The sequence below is a fragment of the Nilaparvata lugens genome, chromosome 12 (assembly GCF_014356525.2).
Source record: "Nilaparvata lugens isolate BPH chromosome 12, ASM1435652v1, whole genome shotgun sequence".
NCBI classification, from domain to species: domain Eukaryota; kingdom Metazoa; phylum Arthropoda; class Insecta; order Hemiptera; family Delphacidae; genus Nilaparvata; species Nilaparvata lugens.
In genome coordinates this window covers 12,143,459-12,163,591 of record NC_052515.1, presented here as the reverse complement: position 1 = coordinate 12,163,591, position 20,133 = coordinate 12,143,459, and the positions used below count along the sequence as shown (strand labels likewise).

The 20,133-nt window shown below is 33.8% G+C and overlaps 1 protein-coding gene across 2 annotated transcripts in view; it reads right to left on the bottom strand.

Moving 5' to 3' along the window:
• Positions 1-3,082: 3,082 nt before the first annotated feature.
• LOC120353821 (box A-binding factor-like) overlaps positions 3,083-20,133 on the bottom strand; it is a 598,086-nt gene continuing 581,035 nt past the window's right edge. For both annotated transcript variants that reach the window (XM_039438892.1, XM_039438893.1), the window contains one exon: positions 3,083-3,322. In XM_039438892.1, coding sequence (XP_039294826.1) covers positions 3,194-3,322 — 129 coding nt within the window. In that variant the 3' untranslated portion in view covers positions 3,083-3,193. The remainder of the gene's footprint in view (positions 3,323-20,133) is intronic.

Below are 20,133 nucleotides of genomic sequence, written 5' to 3'. Positions count from 1 at the left end.
GTCACAAGGACAGGAAGAGGCGTTTTGCAGGCGAGAATTATGCTTCTAGTCGAGGCGTTAGCCGAGACTAGAATTTCATTCAAGCAGCACTGCAAAAGATATTCACGTCCAAGTAGCGTACACTATTTTTTGTCATAATAATCTAGAAAAGAATAATTGAGAAACAGAAAACATTACTTGCTTGTGCTGACATTACTACATGCATTCTATAAACATAATCTAGTTTACAAGTTTCAAATCACGAATTTCTTGATTGTAGTTGACAAAACTTCCACCTGGAGCGCTAATAGGCGGTGCTTTGTACCAGTTTTGCCGTTCCCAATTCGGAGATAGGAAACATACTCGAATTTAAAGAAAACATATGATTTTATTACAGTATAGTATGTTCTAATGAGAATCATATGTTTATTTACTCTATAATCAGCTGTTTACCGGCTTGATTTCATGGATGTAAAACAGCTGGAATTGATTGAAAAAAATGTTTCATCAATTTTCTAAATTTTTAAATCCTTGAGATGATAATTTCTTTCATGAACTTTGACTTTACAAATAAAACATTATCGTGAAACATGAAAAAATACAAGATTAATAAAAATGTTGAGCAGAGAAAGATTCTATTGATGTTTATACTGCTGTGGAAGTACAATACATACATTTTAATCAAAAGAGATCAAATTGTCGGAACCAAAAATTTAGCACAGAAACAAGATACTAGTTTCAGCTGTTACACTATTGTCAATCTCTGATAAACTAAAACCGAAGTAGATATCAGCAGAATATTATATAGTCATGAGCAAGCGATACGACTGGTAGCTTTGAGATAAATTCATAGAAGAATGACCTCCCAAGGTGAACGTCTGCCATTGGCCTAGACAAGTCACTCCCACAATGAACGGAACATAAAAACGTCACAGCAATGGCGGATCGTACACCAGTCTACTATACTAGTGTACTCTAGTGTACAGTACTATACGAGAATACTAGTGTCCTCTAGTATAGAATAATATACTATAATATCAGGTACTCTAGTATAGAATACTATACTACAATAGGCTACTAGTGTACTCTAGTATTCTACTTATTCAAATATTCATCATCATCTTACATGCAAGGATCAGGCTATTGCCAACAAGCAGCTTATATAATAGATATTTGAATTCAATTAAGTTATATAAATTTACATTTTATACATAGCATTATGAATATTGTTAATTATTGATTGTTATTGACATCTCTTATGTGGCTTTCAATTTATCATTGATGATTTTATAATCAAAATGATAGCGAGAGGAAATAAGGTAACCTTGTGCTATTCCCCTCCGAAATTCAGATAACACATAGTCCGAAATTGGTTAATTCTTGTAGTTCTTCAATTCACAAAATTTTCAGTCCTCAAGTATTTTCACAAAGTAGATTTTCAAATTTAGATTCTTCGAAACTAAACATAGAAAGCATATTTCACATTATTGGAACTAAATTAGGAAATATTCACATATTAAAATGATTGGTTCTTAATCTTCATTAGAAAAATCAAGATTTATCATGAGAGTCTTGTAGCAAATGAATGGAGTTTTAAGAGCATATTATATTATAGTAAGATAGCTATTGTCAATCATTCAATATATTTAGCATGATAAATTAAAAGTATAATTGGAAAAGTCTCGTTGAATTTTTACACAGTATGATATTATACCATATACTGGAAATAGAAGAATGAATAGAAAATAGAGGAGAGCGCCTATGGTTATTAAAGGTTATACAGGGTGTTTCAGAGAAACGGGGAATTTTGAAAGCTTTATAATTTCAAGAAAAACAAATCTTTAAATAAAGTTCTACATATCATTCAATAGTGAAAATAATGCCATTCTAGAATAAATAGTACCGTAACATTCATTTTTTGAAGATGACATCTTGCAGGTGTATTCCTTTTCTATGCAAACATTCCTGTAGTCTCTTCATCAATTTGTCCATGGTTTGACCTAACAACTGGAATATTTGAAATCGCTTCTCGAATTTTGGCTTTCAATTTTTCCATTGTTGCAGAATTAAAAGCCAAGATTCGAGAAGCGATTTCAGAAATTCCAGTTGTAATGTTACGTCAAACCATGCATGGACAATGCGATGAAGAGACTACAGGAATATTTGCGTAGAAAAGAAATACACATGCAAGATGTCATCTTCAAAAAATAAATGTTACTGTATTATTTATTCTAGAATGGCATTATTTTCACTATTGAATGATATGTAGAACTTTATTTAAAGATTTGTTTCTCTTGAAATTATATAACTTTCAAAATTCCCCGTTTCTCTGAAACACCCTGTATAACCTTGAATAACCATAGGCGCTCTCCTCTATTTTCTCTTTATTCCTCTATTCTATGTTATAATATGATACTGTGTAAAAATTCAACGAGCCATTTCCAATTTTAGAAATGTTTACAAAATTGAAGAGACTCGTAGAAATTGAATGAAATAATTAATTGAGAATCAATCGTTACTGATGCTAAAAGCATAAGCAATAAAATAAACTGTCTCAACTTCGAACTACTGAAGGTCAATAAGATGGATAATCCAAGAAACTTATTAAGTTTAATATCATTTCTATAATTATAATCATATCTAAGATAATAATGGTTAGTTTTATAATCAGCTATTCTGTTTCAAATTATGAAGATATGAATCAAAGATACAATTTTGAATATAAGAAATTTAATATTCTCTGTAACATTTCAACGAGACTTTTCCAATTTCAGAAATGTTCACAAAATTGAAGAGCCTCGTAGAAATCGAATAAAATAATAAATTTAGAATCATTACTAATGCTAATCATAAGCATTAAAATATTCTGACTCAACTTCAACTACAGTAGGTCAATAAAATGAAAAAAACCCAAAAACCTATCAAGTTCAATATCACTCCTATATTCATATCTAGGATAGTAATGGTTAGTGATATAATCAGCTATTCTGTTTCAAATTATGGAGATATGAATCTAAGATACAGTTTTGAATATAAGAAATTTAATGGTATGGTTTCTTGATCCATTCCGAGTATAAACACACTTTTTTATGTATTTGAACACGACATGCAGTCGATTAATAAATTTAAGAAATGATCAACAGAATAAGAAATTTAATATTCTGTTTCACATCATGGAAAACAGAAGATTGAATGAAAATATTGATAATTGAAGTTAAATTACCTGGAGTTCTTGTATTTTGTGTTGCTGTTGTTGTAAAAGGTGTTCCTGTTGCCTCTTGATATGTTCGTGCTGTATCCTCTGCTGCAGTTCTAGATGTTTCTGAGTCTCATTGGCAAATATCTGAAACAAAGTCAATCAAAAATAGAAATTCCAATCTCATTTGACAGTTTTCTCATAAGAATAAGGCAAATGAACAGAAAGGATAATTCAATTATTATACGATAATACATACGTATTGTATGTATACCTGATAGAAGATAATATATTAGTACATCCAAATATTATAGAGAAAACGGAGCTAAGCTATGCTATCTATAGATTCATAAATTCTAATGCTATCTTCTATTATACAAGTGACACAATACAATTTATAGAGTTAAGGAGTAGTTAACAAAACGGTTAGACGGATATCCAATTGCACAGGTTGGATAAGGAAAACCTTTTTCTTCTTCTTCTTCTTTTTCTTCTTCTTCTTCTGCTTCTCCTGCTGCTCCTCCTCCTCCTCTTTCTCCTCCTACCCCTCATAATCATTATTATTCTCCACCTCCTTCACCTCCACCTGATCCTCCGTCTCCAACTCCTCCTCCTCTTCCTCTTCTCCCCATCAATCTCTTCATCATTCTCCTCCTTTTCCTCATTCTCCTCCTCCTCTTCCTCCTCATTGTCATCATCCTCATCTCCATTATCATCATCGTCCTCCAATCCCTCCTCTTCCTCCCTCTCCACCTCTCACTCCTCCTGCTACTCCTCCTCCTCTTCCTCATCGTCATCATCATCATCTTTATCATTATCCTTCTCCTACACCTGCTCCTCCTCCTCCTCTTCCTTCTTCTCCCTCTCCTCTTAATCCTTCTCTCCCTCTTCCTCTTCCTCTTTCTCCTCTTCATCTTCCTCCTCATGTCATCATCAGCATCAGCATCATCATCATTTCCATTATCATCATCCTCCTCCAATCCCTCCTCTTCCTCTTTTTTATCCTCCCACTCCTCCTCCTGCTTCTCATCATCATCATCATAATTATCCTTCTCCTCCTTCTCCTTCTACTGCTCCTCCACCTCATCATCCTTCTCCTCATTATAATCATCAGCTTCACCATTATCATCTCATCCTTCTTCAATCCCTCCTCCTTCTCCTCCTCCTCCTCATCACCACCATTATCCTCCTCCTCCACCACCTGATCCACCTCCTCCTCCCCCTCATCTTCCTCCTCCTCATAATACAGAGCTTCAGATGTTGATTGTATAGATGACGTAAGTAAAACAAACAGCCGTCATTCGATTGCTGTCGACAAACTCGACTGGAGTCGAACTTCGCGTCGCTGAATGGAGGAGGACTTCAAAGGATGAGGAGGACTTAGCAAGCAGGCGAACTTAGCAAGCAAAGTCCTTCTCCTTCGCTCCTCCTTCGTTAAGACGGAACAACTGAGACAACTAACTATAGTCGAACGCTTATTTGCACAAAGATAAAGACGAAACATCGAATCTGAGACTCCATCTTGGATAATTATCATCAAGTAGTAGACTTCAGCTCTATTATGCAATACAATATTCTGATACAAAGTAATTATAATGATAACTGATCATTTATTATCTTTATAATAATAAATATCTATTAATAAATAAAATAAACCTTATTCTCAGGAGAACCTTCTCTGATTGATTCTTGTGGAATTTAATCATGATTCAAGATTTCTCTATTGCAGAAAAGACTTTTACAAATGTACAAAAAATGTACATCGTAATGAATCAAACATGATAAATACAAAGTGACATGATGATACAAAGTAATTATACTGATAATTTAGCATAATTAATAATTCATTATTTTGATAATAATAAATATCTATTAATAAACAAAAAATCCTTCTTCTCAGAAAAACCTTCTCTGATTGATTCTAGTGAAATTTAATCATGATTCGTAATTTAAGATTAAAGATTTCTTCCTTGCAAAAGAGATTTATACAAATGCATAGCTTTGTCATAAATCAAACATGATGAATAAAAAGTATTTACATTCAAAGAAATGGTAATTCTAACACAATCAAACAAAATAACCTCAAATCTGAAACTCCTCTTCACTATATGGACATATTTCTATTACTTTCCTTGCCCTATTACCATAGGTAAAGGAAAGTATTGCTTTCCAAAAAAATAAAATAAAGTTCATAAAAAGAACACATAGTCGAGATATTTCATCTGTAGAACAACAGCTGTTTCGACGACTTTTAAAAAAGTCATCGAATTTCACAATTTACACAAAGAAAAAATCTGGTGTGGTACACTCACACAACTTTCCTTGCTCATATTCGAAACTACGATCAGACTTTTGTATATGTGTATATATAATTGTTTTCAGAGTACTTTTTCCTTTGTGTAAATTGTGAAATTCAATGATTTTTTTAGTCGTCATTTTTTTAAGTCGTGAAAACAGTTGTTCTACAGATGAAATATCTCGACTATGTGTTCTTTTTATGAACTGCTCTACCTGCCTACCTCATGCACGAGAAGGAGGTTACAAAGTCCATTTCTCAAGGATGGGGTGGACCCCCCATTAGTTTCCCAGAAAGGAGACTCATGCCAGTTAATAGAGCTGATAAATAACTATACAGAGTATGAATTTGAAAAAAATCGGTCAAGTTATTTTGAAAAAATCGTGAGAGACATGGTTTTTTAGTAATTATCCGCCATTTTTCTCAAGAATATTACGGAGCTCCTGAGATTTTCCAAGGAAAAAACTCATGTCATTTGATTGGACTTATGAATAGCTACCCATGGCTTGAATTTGAAGAAAATCGTTAGAGCCGTTTTCGAGAAAACCGTGAAAAACCTGGTTTTTGGTCATTATCCGCCATTTTTATCAAGAATAGTATGGAGCTCATGGAATTTTCCCAGAAATGAGACTCATGCCAGTTGATAGGGCTTATGAATATCTATCCATGGTATGAATTTGAAGTAAATCGTTAGAGCAGTTTTCGAGAAAACGGTGAAAAACATGGATTTTTAGTCATTATCCGCCATTTTTCTCAAGAATATTACGGAGCTCCTGAAATTTTCCCAGAAATGAAACTTATGCCAGTTGATAGGGCTTAAAATAGCTCTCCATGGTATAATTTGAAGAAAATCGTTGGAGGCGTTTTCGAGAAAACCGTGAAAAACATGGTTTTTTAGTCATTTTCCGCCATTTTTCTCAAGAATATTACGGAGCTTCTGAAATTTTCCCAGAAATGAGACTTATGCTAGTTGATAGGGCTTATAAATAGCTATCCATGATATAAATTTGAAGAAAATCGTTAGAGCCATTTTCGAGAAAAACGTGAAAAACATGGTTTTTCAGTAATTATCCGCCATTTTTTCCGCCATCTTGAATTGAATTTTATTGAATTTCTTATTGTCGGGTCCTCATGGTATAGGGACCTTAAGTTTAAAATTTCAACTCGATCGGTTAATTAGGAATGGAGTTATCGTGTTCACAGACATACACACACACACATACACACATACACACACACAGACCAATACCCAAAAATCATGTTTTTGGACTCAGGGGACCTTGAAACGTATAGAAAACTTGAAATTGGGGTACCTTAATTTTTTTTGGAAAGCAATACTTTCCTTACCTATGGTAGTAGGGCAAGGAAAGTAAAAAGTACTCTGAAAACAATAATTATTATTGTATATACACATATACGCAGTAGTCTGATCGTAGTTTCAAATAAGTTGCCGCCAATCGTCATTATGTTATTCCCCTAAATTATTCTTGTTTAAGAACGGGGCTTACAGTTCAATGAGCAAGGAAAGTTGTGTGAGTGTACCACACCAGATTTTTTTTATGGTTCTCTTAAAATTGCCCAGTTCTAGCTTCTTCAAATGAGCTAGAAGTGGTTTAAAATTTGAAAGGCTTTCGTACAACTGGGTCATTATAATGAATGAGACCTCTGCTAATCCTAAACGCATTCAACTTGAATTGAATTGCCCTTGAAGACGAACTTAGATGTATTCATAAGCAATGATAAGAACATGATTGAGAATCAAGCTGTGCTTAGCAAATTTCGAAAAATTCTGGAATCATATATGTTATTGACAAGCTCTAATAATTACGTCATGGGAGAGGATTGTAAGTTCGAACAGAACGACAATTTGATATGAGAATTTCAGCTAGCAATCTTCTGTATCTATATCTATATCTGTATCTGTATCTGTATCTATCATTGATGTATCTACATCAATGACTCCGAATAATGTTTTCATCATTGCACAGCTGTTTAGTGGTATCGATTTTCAGCGCGACTTATTCCTTCTGTCCCCATCTACTCGATCATTTACAACATTAAAAATGATAACCTTTTCAAATATAGTGTAAAGGTTATAGTGAGCATTATAGTATAAAGTACTTCAAGTGAGCATTTTACTGAGAATATTATTATGCGAATCAATTTTTCTATGACAGTGTAAACTATCATCTCCTTCCTACAGAAATTTCCATCCTAATTAGAATATTTTCCAACAGTGAATCTCCAAAAGATCAAATTTCCAGGAAGTGAATTGTCTCTTCTAGGAGTTCATTTTGTTCTAGAAATATTCTTGGAAATTCCAGAGAGATAATTATTTTCCTCCACAAAAAAAAACTATCCACCTTTGTGTAAGCTTATGACTTTTTCCATTATATTTTCCAGCAGTAGAGTTCCATACGACAGTAGCAGGTTTTCTCTTCCATCCCCTCTTCCTCTCCTCATCTCTCCTTATTTGCCCTTCTCCCTCCAATTCTTTTATTCTTCTCTTTTTTCTCTCTGTAACATCCAAATAGAATTAATCCGCTAAAATTTATTCACAAAGGAACTTTCCACTGCGTTTTTGAAGGGCGTCCCTTTTTTCTGTTTGCTTTTTCCTTCTCCTCCTCTTCGTTCTCCTCCTCCTCCAACCACTTCTCCTATCATCTTTCTTTTTTTACGCATTCTTTTTTTACTTCTCTTTTTTGTGAGTCTCTTAGCCCAATGGAACCCATAGAATTATCATTCTTTTAGAATTCTAATGACGACCTTCTTAGATGAAAATCATAAAAGAAAAGCGCCATGGAAGGCCCACATCGATGAGCTCATTAATACTATTATTTTTTCTTTTCTCTTCCATCTCATTCTTCCCTCATTTCCACCCTTTTATCTTGCTCTTCTCTCAACTTTATTTTATTTTCGTACTTCCACGAAAAATCCCTTTCATTTCTACACAAGCCGGTCCTTTTCAATGAATAAGTTACGAATATAACGCACTGTTCTTTCCATGAAAACATTATTTCAATGCTATATTCGCCTCAATAGAGTATTATTTGTGCTTTTATTATGCTTTCTACACGAACGCGAGCATTTCACCACTTTTCTTTTATTTTTCTCTCCCTATCTCTTTGTACCGTTCCATCTATGTCTCCGTCCTTTCTGCACCCACCTGTCCTTCATTCCTTTTCTTCTTCGACTAATCAATAATCAATACTCTCTAGAATATTGTATTAGAAGCTGTTCTGAAGCTTCAATACCTTAAAAAGCTCTTTATTATACATGGTGTATTCAAATGAATACAATTCGTTATTTGATCATTTCCTTTGTTTGATTGATTGATTGAGTACTTTATTTATGTAGATTACAATATATACTGGCTTATACACTTATATACAATAGCTTACAATACAGCAAAATTATAGATGAATTTACATAATATAGACTAAGAAAATAATTATTGAACTGTATATGATATGAAAAGCAATTTGTAATATAATAACTATAGATAATAATTATATTTTTATGCATCTACATAAATTGGCGGAGCTTTGGACATATCAATGTCCATTCTTTGGAAAGAATATTAAAAATATCCTCCCCACTAGCTTTCTACCAAAGAGGATGATTTGATAATTTATTATGACTTATATAGACTTTTTCAATCAGTTACAATATGTTTATGCATCAGACATTATATGTATGTGATTTTATATCAATCATCAATAATTCATTGCATCATTGCATGTGAAATGAATTAATTCTAATGTTAGGATTATAAACATATCCGTTTTTGTCCATATTGACTACTGTATAATTGTCTATTATGTTGAACCTTGAAAAAATATAAACTTTGAAGAGTTTTATGAGGGTATAGATATTGGTTCAACTTGATACATTCTGTTTTCTAGCATTTCTGTATTCAATCCACATTTCCTTGAAGAAGAATGATGTAATCAAATGAACCTCAAAGTATAAATCTTTAACAAAAATCGTACAAATCGTTAAATTTATAAATTGTTAGATATAGAGCACATTCTCCATTCTCCATAGCATCATCTCCTCATTACTGTCCAGAATACATCAAGAAAAAATGTTACAATGGTGGAAAACACAAAAGGTTGTGATTTATAAAATAAATACCGTGAATAAGTTTGTGAGAACATGATATATCATCATTTGTTACCATGGAGAAATCATTATTTGAAAAATTTAGAATTTAAAAAAAATATTCAAACCACAAATTTAAAGTGTTCTTGGGTGTTATGATTGAGAGTTCATGATTTTATTCAAGAACGGTGTGAATCAATACAAGTGTATTGAGAAAATTAAAATCACTCATAATGAAGTCGCGCAAAACTCAAGAATAGCAGATTTGGAGCTTAAAGTTTGTTCGGATTAGATTAGATTTGGATCAGATTGGGAGAATGAAGAGAGAGATGGAGTGGTAGAGAAAAAAAGAGGAACTAGGAAGAGAGAAAGAGAAAGGAATAACAACAAATCGGTTCGAAAATATTGACAACGATCGAAATTGACGGATGTAGGAGAAAATTCAATTTCAGATCTTATTTACTTCTTGTCGCTTTTATATCAAAAACATTAACGCCAGTTATTATTTGCTACAAGTTTGAGAGATTTCGGGAGAGAAATGTGGAGAAGTGAGGGAAGAAGAAGAAGAAGAAGAAGAAGATGAAGAAGAAGAAGAAGAAGAAGAAGAAGAAGATGAAGAAGAAGAAGAAGAAGAAGAAGAAGATGAAGAAGAAGAAGAAGAAGGAGAAGGAGAAGTAGAAGAAGTAGAAGTAGAAGAGGAAATATAAAATACAATATTCTGCTGTTTCCAAATTCTAAAGCTCTCCGAACTACAGTGATTTATTTTCCTAATCAACTCTGCGACACGGGTAATTGGAAATATTGCTACCACCTCATCTCCTCCTTCTCCTCCTCCTCCTCCTCCTCCTCCTCCTCCTCCTCCACCTCCTTCAACTCCTCTCCTTCTTCTCCTCCTCCTCCACCTCCTCCTCATCCTCCTCCTCCTCGTCATTCATTCACTCTCTCTTCTTCACCGATTCGAAAGGAAAATTCCCATAATGAGGACAAAAACTTGATAGGAAAGGTACGTTTTCAATTGACTTACCAATTTTCCAATTTGTTTAGTCGGCACGTTGTAAGGGTAACAAAGTTATTATGACGACGCTTGCTGGTTAATAGAATATTATTTAGAAATGTTTGGTTTTGATCGATGGAATGAGATGATGGAGGGGGAGATGAAGAATGAGACAGAAGAATAAAAAAAGGCCGAAGAAGAATAAAAGAGTTCACAGTTTAAGTAATTAATAACTTTATTTCTCATTTGAGTTTTGAAATTATGTTCAAATTATTGTTTACTCATGTGAATATATTGAATGTAATTAATAACTCAGTTTAAGTAATTAATAACTTTATTTCTCATTTGAGTTTTGAAATTACGTTCAAATTCATGTTAACTCATGTGAATTGATTGTATAAATCATGAACTAATAAATTTCTCTCGTGTAAGGAAATGTTCTAGTCGCAATTATAGAACTCGAGTTAAAGCAACTCTACTAGTTCTGTCAAAACTTTGCGAAATAGATAGCATAGATTCTTCCATCTATATATATATATATATATAAAAGCGAAATGGCACTCAGTCACTGACTGACTGACTGACTCACTAACTCACTCACTCGCAGAACTAAAAATCTACCGGACCAAAAACGTTCAAATTTGGTAGGTATGTTCAGTTGGCCCTTTAGAGGCGCATTTTGAATTTTAGTACGACCTAAATTTCCTTAAACTTCAATCATAGAGAAACAATAGCATAAGTAGATCTAGATATCCCATGGTATATGGCGTTTATATATAAAAGCCAAATGGCACTCACTGACTGACTGACTGACTGACTCACTCACTCGCAGAACTAAAAATCTACCGGACCAAAAATGTTCAAATTTGGTAGGTATGTGAAGGAGACACATTAGGGGTAACCTGTTGTCTCCATAAATAAATAAATGTTCAGTTGGCCCTTTAGAGGCGCACTAACGAATCTTTTGGCAATATTTTAACTCTAAGGGTGGTTTTTAAGGGTTTAAAGTTCGTCTTTTAGCATGTATATTCTTCTTATTCCAATCTCTTAATTATAATTGAAAAATGTCCATACCATATGTTAATATAGGACTACAATCTAGAGAGAGTACCTCTTCGAAACAGTTGTTAACTGGTAACTAAATTAATAATTTTGTCAGGTTGGCATTAAGTTGAGTTGACTTTGATAGGTTGGCATAAAGTTGAAGATTGAAATGCATTTATCGCGGAAAAATTGATTGGGCACTGCTACTCCAATCAGAGCTATTCCTGGGAATATTATATTACTAGCCGTCAGGCTCGCTTCGCTCGCCATATCCGTTTAGCCAGACGTTTAGTCTGGACCCCCGACTGGATCGTCCTAACATATGATAAAAATGCTCAAATTAAAAATGGAGGCGACCGAAACAAGCCTGCTGATCCCATTCTTTGACGATCCAGTCGGGGGACCAGGGGGCGGAGCCCCCTGGCTAGACGGATATGGCGAGCGAAGCGAGCCTGACGGCTAGTATCTACTTATTTTATCTGTATTCATTTTCCTCTAATCAATCATAAAGTGCGTGCACACTCATGAGCCACGAACAAGCCATTCCAATTTTTATCAGCTGATGCGATGCCTATCATATCTGTAACTGATAGCATACCTATAGAATAGATATACCTACATACTTCTAGTCCTCGGGGTACTTGAAATTATTCATTCTTCTTTTGATTTAAATGAGTTATTGTGATTTCTTTGTACAACGTTTTATTGTATTATTTTATGATCTTTATTTTTATAAAGTGCAAAATTGTTGTTGTAATATATATCTTCTGTACTATTCATAATTTCTGATTATGTGTAATGTATAAATTGGAAGAATAAATAAATTTATTATTATTATTATTATTATTATTATTATTATTATATTATTATTAAATTTGAATACTCCTCAATTAGCTCTAAGCTAGAGGAGCAAAAAAACACTGTATGTATATGATACTATGTAACTTTAAATGAAATAAATTGAAAATTGAAAAATAAATTATTACTATTATTATTACTATTATTACTATTATTATTATTATTATTATTTATTATTATTATTATATTATTATTATTATATTATTATTATTATTATATTATTATTATTATTATATTATTATTATTATATAATCTGATAGCATGCCTATAGAACAACTAGGCCTCTAATCCAACCAATGCTGGCAGAAGTGCAACTTCGGCATTCCTCATAAATAATAACACCTATATCACATAAGAGAGAAGGAACACTCTTTCTTCCTTCTTCCTCCCTCATAGAACACTATGTTCTTTCCTTTGTGCTTATATACTTTTCTTTCAACTAATGCTGAGAGCATAGTGTTGACACTGTCGTCTCTCTGAAATGCGGGTGAAGACTTAATTCGACTTGTTGTTGTAAACCTCTTGTGGTTTGCTTTTTGACGCAAAGCGATAAGACAAGACGCTGAAAGACAGGGTGTGACAAGGTGGGACTATACACAAGACAAGGAAAGATACTGAAAGACAGAGTAGGACAAGGTGGGAATATGGACAAGACATGAGTAAGACAAGGTGGGACAATATAGACAAGACAAGAATGAGACAAAGTGAGACTAGGAAGAAAGACATGAGTGAGACAAGGAAATACCATAGAGAAGTTTTACGCTATTTAATAGCGTAAATAGATATCCCATGGTATAGGGCATTTATGTTGCAACTTTTACTGTTATCTCAAGCCGATTACTGTCGATTATTGTCGTTTTTTACTGTTTTGACGGGAAGAGTGTATGAACGGCACAATATGAGAGACTATCAGCGTCATAAAGCCTCACAGGAAAGAACTACGTGGACTATCAGCTTGAGATAACAGTAAAAGTTGCGACATAAACGCCCTATACCATGGGATATCTACTTATGCTATTGTTTCTCTATGGAAATACTATATCCAAGACATGAGTAAGACAAGGTGGGACACTATAGACAAGAAAAGAATGAGACAAAGTGAGACTATAGGAAAGACATGAGTAAGATAAGGAAATACTATATTTAAGACATGAGTAAGACAAGGTAAGATACTGAAAGACAGAATGAGACAAGAAATGAGTAAGAGAAGGTGAGATTGAAGACAAGACAAGAGTGGGACAAAGTAGGAGACTATAGACAAGGCAAAAGTAAGACAAGGTAAGACTATAAGGAACACGCGGTAGCTTAGTGGTTTATTCTGTGTGTATTCTGTCGGGATGAGAATTGTTGTTTATAAGCCAACTCAGCGTCGTCAAAAAGAACCCCAAATGCTACTTTGTGGTTAGAGTGGAAGGGGAGGATTTGTGGGGGGTTAGAATAAACCTCACGAATTTTCTTTTCTTCTTTGATCTCCCTGTGTGTGTGCACCCTTGTTTCAGCACAACAAGTAGGTAGGTAGTTGCAGCAGAAAGGTTACGAGAAAGGGGTGAAAAATAAACAAAGGTTGACTGGTGGATGAGGAGGAGAACGAGAGGAGAAGGAGTTGGAGGAGGTGGGAGAAGGGAAGGAGTTGGTGAAGGAGAAGAAAAAGACAAATAAGAAGAAGGAGGAAAAGAAGGAGGAGGAGGAGGAGGAGGAGGAGGAGGAGGAGAAGGAGTTGGAGGAGGTGGGAGAAGGAAAAGAGATGGTGGAGTAGAAGAAAAAGACAAATAGGAAGAAGAAGAAGGAGAAGGAGTAGGAGGAGGAGAGGAAGGAGATGGAGTAGGAGGATGAGAAGAAGGAGTAGGAGGAGGAGAAGAAGGAGAAGAAGAAGAAGAAGAAGAAGAAGAAGAAGAAAAAGAAGAAGAAGAAGAAGAAGAAGAACAAGAAGAAGAAGAAGAACAAGAAGAAGAACAAGAACAAGAACAAGAACAAGAAAAAGAAGAAGAAGAAGAAGAAGAAGAAGAAGAAAAAGGAGGAGAAGAAGAAGATTGGAAGAAAGGAACAAGAGTTGACAGTAGAAGCACACCCCTTCAAATATAACGTGGCTTATCTTATCTTATTCCTCACATCATCACATCATATCAGGAAGACAAGTCTTTTACTTTCATCGTGAATTTGTGAAGAAGCCCAACCGCAACCCCATTCTTATCCAATCATTCTTTATTTTTTCTCACTCATCCCTTATCTCAGAATTTTTTTCCTTCTTTTTCCTTACAAAGTCACTCAATTATTCTCCCTCACTCATTTCTTCTCTTTATATTTTCTCTTCCTCATCCCCTCTCTTCATATTTTTACACTTCTTCTTCTTCTTCTTCTTCTTCTTCTCTTCTTCTTCTTCCAGAGTCACTCAAATTGGGATTTGTGGGCTGTGTCTTATCATCCAGCTCACCTCATTATAACCTAGATTTTGATTCATCTTCTTTCCTCTTACTGTCTTTTCACTTTCCTTGCCCTATTACCATAGGTAAGGGAAGTATTGCTTTCCAAAAAAAATTAAAGTACCCTAATTTCAAGTTTTCTATAAATTTCAAGGTCCCCTGAGTCCAGAAACATGATTTTTGGGAGTTGGTCTGTGTGTGTGTATGTGTGTGTATGTGTGTGTATGTGTGTGTGTGTGTGTGTGTGTGGTGTGTGTGTGTGTGTGTGTGTGTGTGTGTGTGTGTGTGTGTGTATGTGTTTATGTCTGTGAACACGATAACTCCATTCCTAATCAACCGATTGACTTGAAATTTCAAACTTGAGGTCCTTATACCATGATGATCCGACAATAAGAAATTCAATGAAATTGAATTCAAAATGGCGGATAATTACTAAAAAACCAAGTTTTTCACAGTTTTCTCGAAAACGACTCTAACGGTTTTCTTCAAATTTATACCATGGATAGCTATTTATAAGCCCTATCAACTGACATGAATCTCATTTCTGGGAAAATTGCAGGAGATCCGAAATATTCTTGAGAAAAATGGCGGATAATTACTAAAAAACCATGTTATTCACGGTTTTCTCGAAAACGGCTCTAAGGATTTTTTCAAATTTATACCATGGATAGCTATTTATAAGCCCTATCAACTGTCATGAGTCTCATTTCTGGGAAAATTGCAGGAGCTCCGTAATATCCTTGAGAAAAATGGCGGATAATTACTAAAAAACCATGTTTTTCACGATTTATCCGAAAACAACTTGACCGATTTTTTTCAAATTCATACCCTGTACAGTTATTTATCAGCTCTATCAACTGGCATGAGTCTCCTTTCTGGCAAACTAATGGGGGGTCCACCCCATCCTTGAGAAATGGACTTAGTAACCTCCTTCTCGTGCATGAGGTAGGTAGGTAGCGCAGTACATAAAAAGAACACATAGTCGAGATATTTCATCTGTAGAACAGTTGTTTTGACGACTTTAAAAAAATGACGGCTAAAAAAATAATCGAATTTCACAATTTACACAAAGGAGAGAGTACTCTGAAAACAATTATATAAACACATATACAGAAGTCTGATCGTAGTTTCAAATATGAGCAAGGAAAGTTGTGTGAGAGTACCACACCAGATTTTCCTATTAGATTTACCATCTTTCTTGGCTTGCAAAATAACTTCTGCTTCCAATCCTACTGTTTTCTTCTATTATCTCCATCACCTATCTCTATCTTATCTCTACATTTTGGTAGGGAGTTAGTGGGGAGGATATTTTTAATATTCTTTCCGAAGAATGGACATTGATATGTCCAAAGCTCCGCCAATTTATGTAGATGCATAACAATATGATTATTATCTATAGTTATTATATTACAAATTGCTTTTTCATATCATATACAGTTCAATAATTATTTTCTTAGTCTATATTATGTAAATTCATCTATAATTTTGCTGTATTGTAAGCTATTGTATATAAGTGTATAAGCCAGTATATATTGTAATCTACATAAATAAAGTAATCAATCAATCAATCAATCAATCAATCAATCACCTCTCCACTTTATGTGTCGAAATAAAATAAAATTGATGGAGCGCCTTTTAATTGAATAACAATAAATGTTTTCATTAATAATCGAATGATTAAACATTAATAATCAGATAATTAAAGTTTGATTCGAAGTCTGCAGCAACGAAGTGAACTATAAACATACCTTATAAATAGATCAATGAATTAACCTCAGTAATAATACTAGTTTGATAGCTCCATGAAATCAATCGTTTTACAAATAGATAAGAATACACTTATCTATAAAGACTTCAAAGTAATGTGTGCTCCATTCATAGCCATCAAACACGATAATAGATAATGAATATTTCGGCCATTACTCTATAGACTATAACGACTATATTTAGAAAGATTCTTCCATTTTTATACATCTATATTTTGTCTTCACGGATATTATGTTTTTATTAATTGTATACAAACATTTTCTCTACTGCTTGATATTATTAGAACTAAGATTGGGATAATGAAATGTATACGGTAAGAAGTAGGGAATTATATTATAATATTAATATAATACTGTATATTATATTAATATCGGGGGACCGAGCTTTGCTCTGGAGTGTAAAAGCATAGGAAATTTGTAACAAGAAATTGAATTTATAGTTTATATTTAATTATTCATTTTCTCAGTCGAACAATTATTTTTACAGTTATATGAGGAGTCACAACAGGCTTATGAACTGTCTCTTCTCAAATTTATACTACAGTCCAAATCAAAATCTAGGTTGAGCTACTATCAATCATCAAAATAACAATTCATTCACACTTCGAAAAATAAACACATCATCAATTACAAATAGATATACTATGAATTCGATTTAGAATGATATACTATGTTTGCTACAATATTTGTTAATATGCTATCTACTATTCTACACTAACAGCATCTAGTTACTACTTTGGACTTTCTGAAGTAGACATGTTTTCTAAAAAAAAGAGAAATAAACGAAAGTTTTTCTTGCAGAATTTTTCTTCTCGTGAAATCAGCTGAATGATCCCACACATGCACTCGTTCACTCACTTCAATTACCGTATTGACAGACGACAAAATTTCCAGCTGTTTTTCCAAGGACTTATTTATCACATTAATATCCTTCAGCGAGTTATCCCAGGGCTGAGACCCAGTGCAATCGAATTTTCATATCATAAACATACTTTGTTCCAAATTTCGTGAGAATCGTTAGAGCTGTTTTTGCGATCCGGTCACATACAGATATATATAAACATGAAAACATCTAAATATATAAACAGAAATTGCTTGTTTAATAGTATAGGAAAGGATATGAAAAGGTAATAGAGTAAAGCTGCGTTTTCACCAAAATGTAAATAACTTAATCCTTATAGATTCTATTAGGTTGAACGGAACTTAACAGACACATATGTTCATCATGTGTATGATAAGTTATATAAATCTAATAGAATCTATAAGGATTAAGTTATAAACATTTTGTTAATAACTTTGGTGTAAACGCAGTTTAACGATAGTCTACAGGACACGAGCTCTGATACTGATCTGTGGGAATCAAACTTTGGGAAAAATAAATATGCATATTATAAGTATTCTAAGAGAATTCGTTTGTGAATAACGTACGTTACCCCAGAGGATATGAATTTTTCTATGGTTACCAATTCAGATCCAAAGAGAAACGTTTCTATAGTAGTGTTTCTTTTGTTCGTTTCTCAATATTATGAAGATATATGAATATATAAGTAGCTGAATAAATAAAGAATTGAATCAAACAGAATCATTGAATTTTATTTCTTTGGTTCTCTCTCAATATCATGAGGATATGTGAATGTATGGAAAGATGAATGAATAGAGAAATAAAGCATACAAAATCATTTAATTATATTTCATTATATTCCTACCTTACAACAATTTCAAATGAAATGAAATCTCTACAGAAACCCATAAAATTGCACACAAATAATGAGTAGGTACTCAATTTGAGCCACATACGGATCATATTATGATACTGTACTCTACACTGTATATAACTTTCCTAAACAAATCCATTGAATTATACGATTCTCAAACCATTCTCCAAGCTTTACAATTCACGAAACTCGTGTTCTGAAAAGCATACAGACGTTTTGAAACGTCTGCAAGGGAGTTTTTCTTTCTGAAACCCTGATAATATCATCAAAAAGAAAATTTCCACTGGACAAGAGGATACCGCTTTTATTATGTCCGACAACATAATACGCAGAAAATTATGACGATGATGATTATGATGATAATCTGCCTTGGCCGGACAAAACCTTTAGAAAAGCAACAACTTTTCAACCAACTCCACTCACACTATCTCTCTCTTACACACTCTTGCTCGATCTCTCTCTTTCATTGACCCTCCCCTCCCAACCACTTCTTTCAGTCTTGTCAGCACTTATTTTCCCCCTACTTTTGCATATGCATATCTTCACTTGATATGTCTCTCAAAAGAAAAACATTCTCCTTTCTCGAAAAATAAACCTCATCATCTCTAAACCGTATTATGCACGTTACACTGTTACATTCATATAAAATAGAATACCAACGGCTTTTTTTGTTGGGATGATATTCTCTCTTACTCTCTTTATCTCTCTTTGAATCCTTTACCTTTTTTTGTGTGTTATTCGTATACTTCTTTCTCTCTTTGTCTCACACACTCTCTCTTTCTCTCTCTCTCTCTCTCTCTCTCTCTCTCTCTCTCTCTCTCTCTCTCTCTCTTTACCTATCCCCCTCTCTATTGTAACATACATAAAAATAAAGAAATCTGATTTAATCTCTTTCTCTCTTTTTCTCCCTCACTCTATCTCTTTCTCTTCCTTTCTCTTTCTCTCGCCCTTAATCCTTTCTTCTTTTTTGTGCGTTATTCGTATGCTTCTTCCTCTCTGTCTCTATTTCTCTTTCTCTCTCACTCTCTCTATATCGCGTTCTCTCCCACTATCTCCTTCTCTTCCTTTCTCTTTCTCTCGCCCTTAATCCTTTCTCTTCTTTGTGCGTTATTTTTTGTATCTTCCATCTTTCTGTCTGTGATAGCAATTCCCTTTCAAGCAGAGTCCTCCAGAACTCTTTTATGAAATGAGAAGTTGAAGTAGATTCACATGTTTATGATTCTCATATAAGTGGACGGTAGCTTACTTTTGAAATATGAAGTAATAATGTGCATTATGGATATTATCTTCAAATTCGAACTGTTCTCCTAACGTTAACTGGATTCAAATTTCGATACAAAACTTGTTGAGATTCACAATCTACCATTTATTGGACGATTGAGTGATTTGATTGGATTTTATCATAGAGAAACAATAGCTCGAGCAGATATCTCATGGTATAGGGAGTTTATGTCGCAATTTTTACTGTTATCTCAAGCCGATAGTTCACGTATTTCTTTCTCAAAAAGGTGTGTGACGCTGGTAGTCTCTCATATTGTGCCGTTCATACACTCTCACCCCAACAAAACAGTAAAAACCTACAATAATCGATAGTAATCGACTTGAGATAACAGTAAAAGTTGCGACATAAACGCCCTATACCATGGGATATCTACTCGAGCTATTGTTTCTCTATGATTTAATTCATTCATCGATTTTATCAATTAAATTTATACAATTGGGAATCATATAGAAATAACAAGGACAGAGTAACAGAATCAG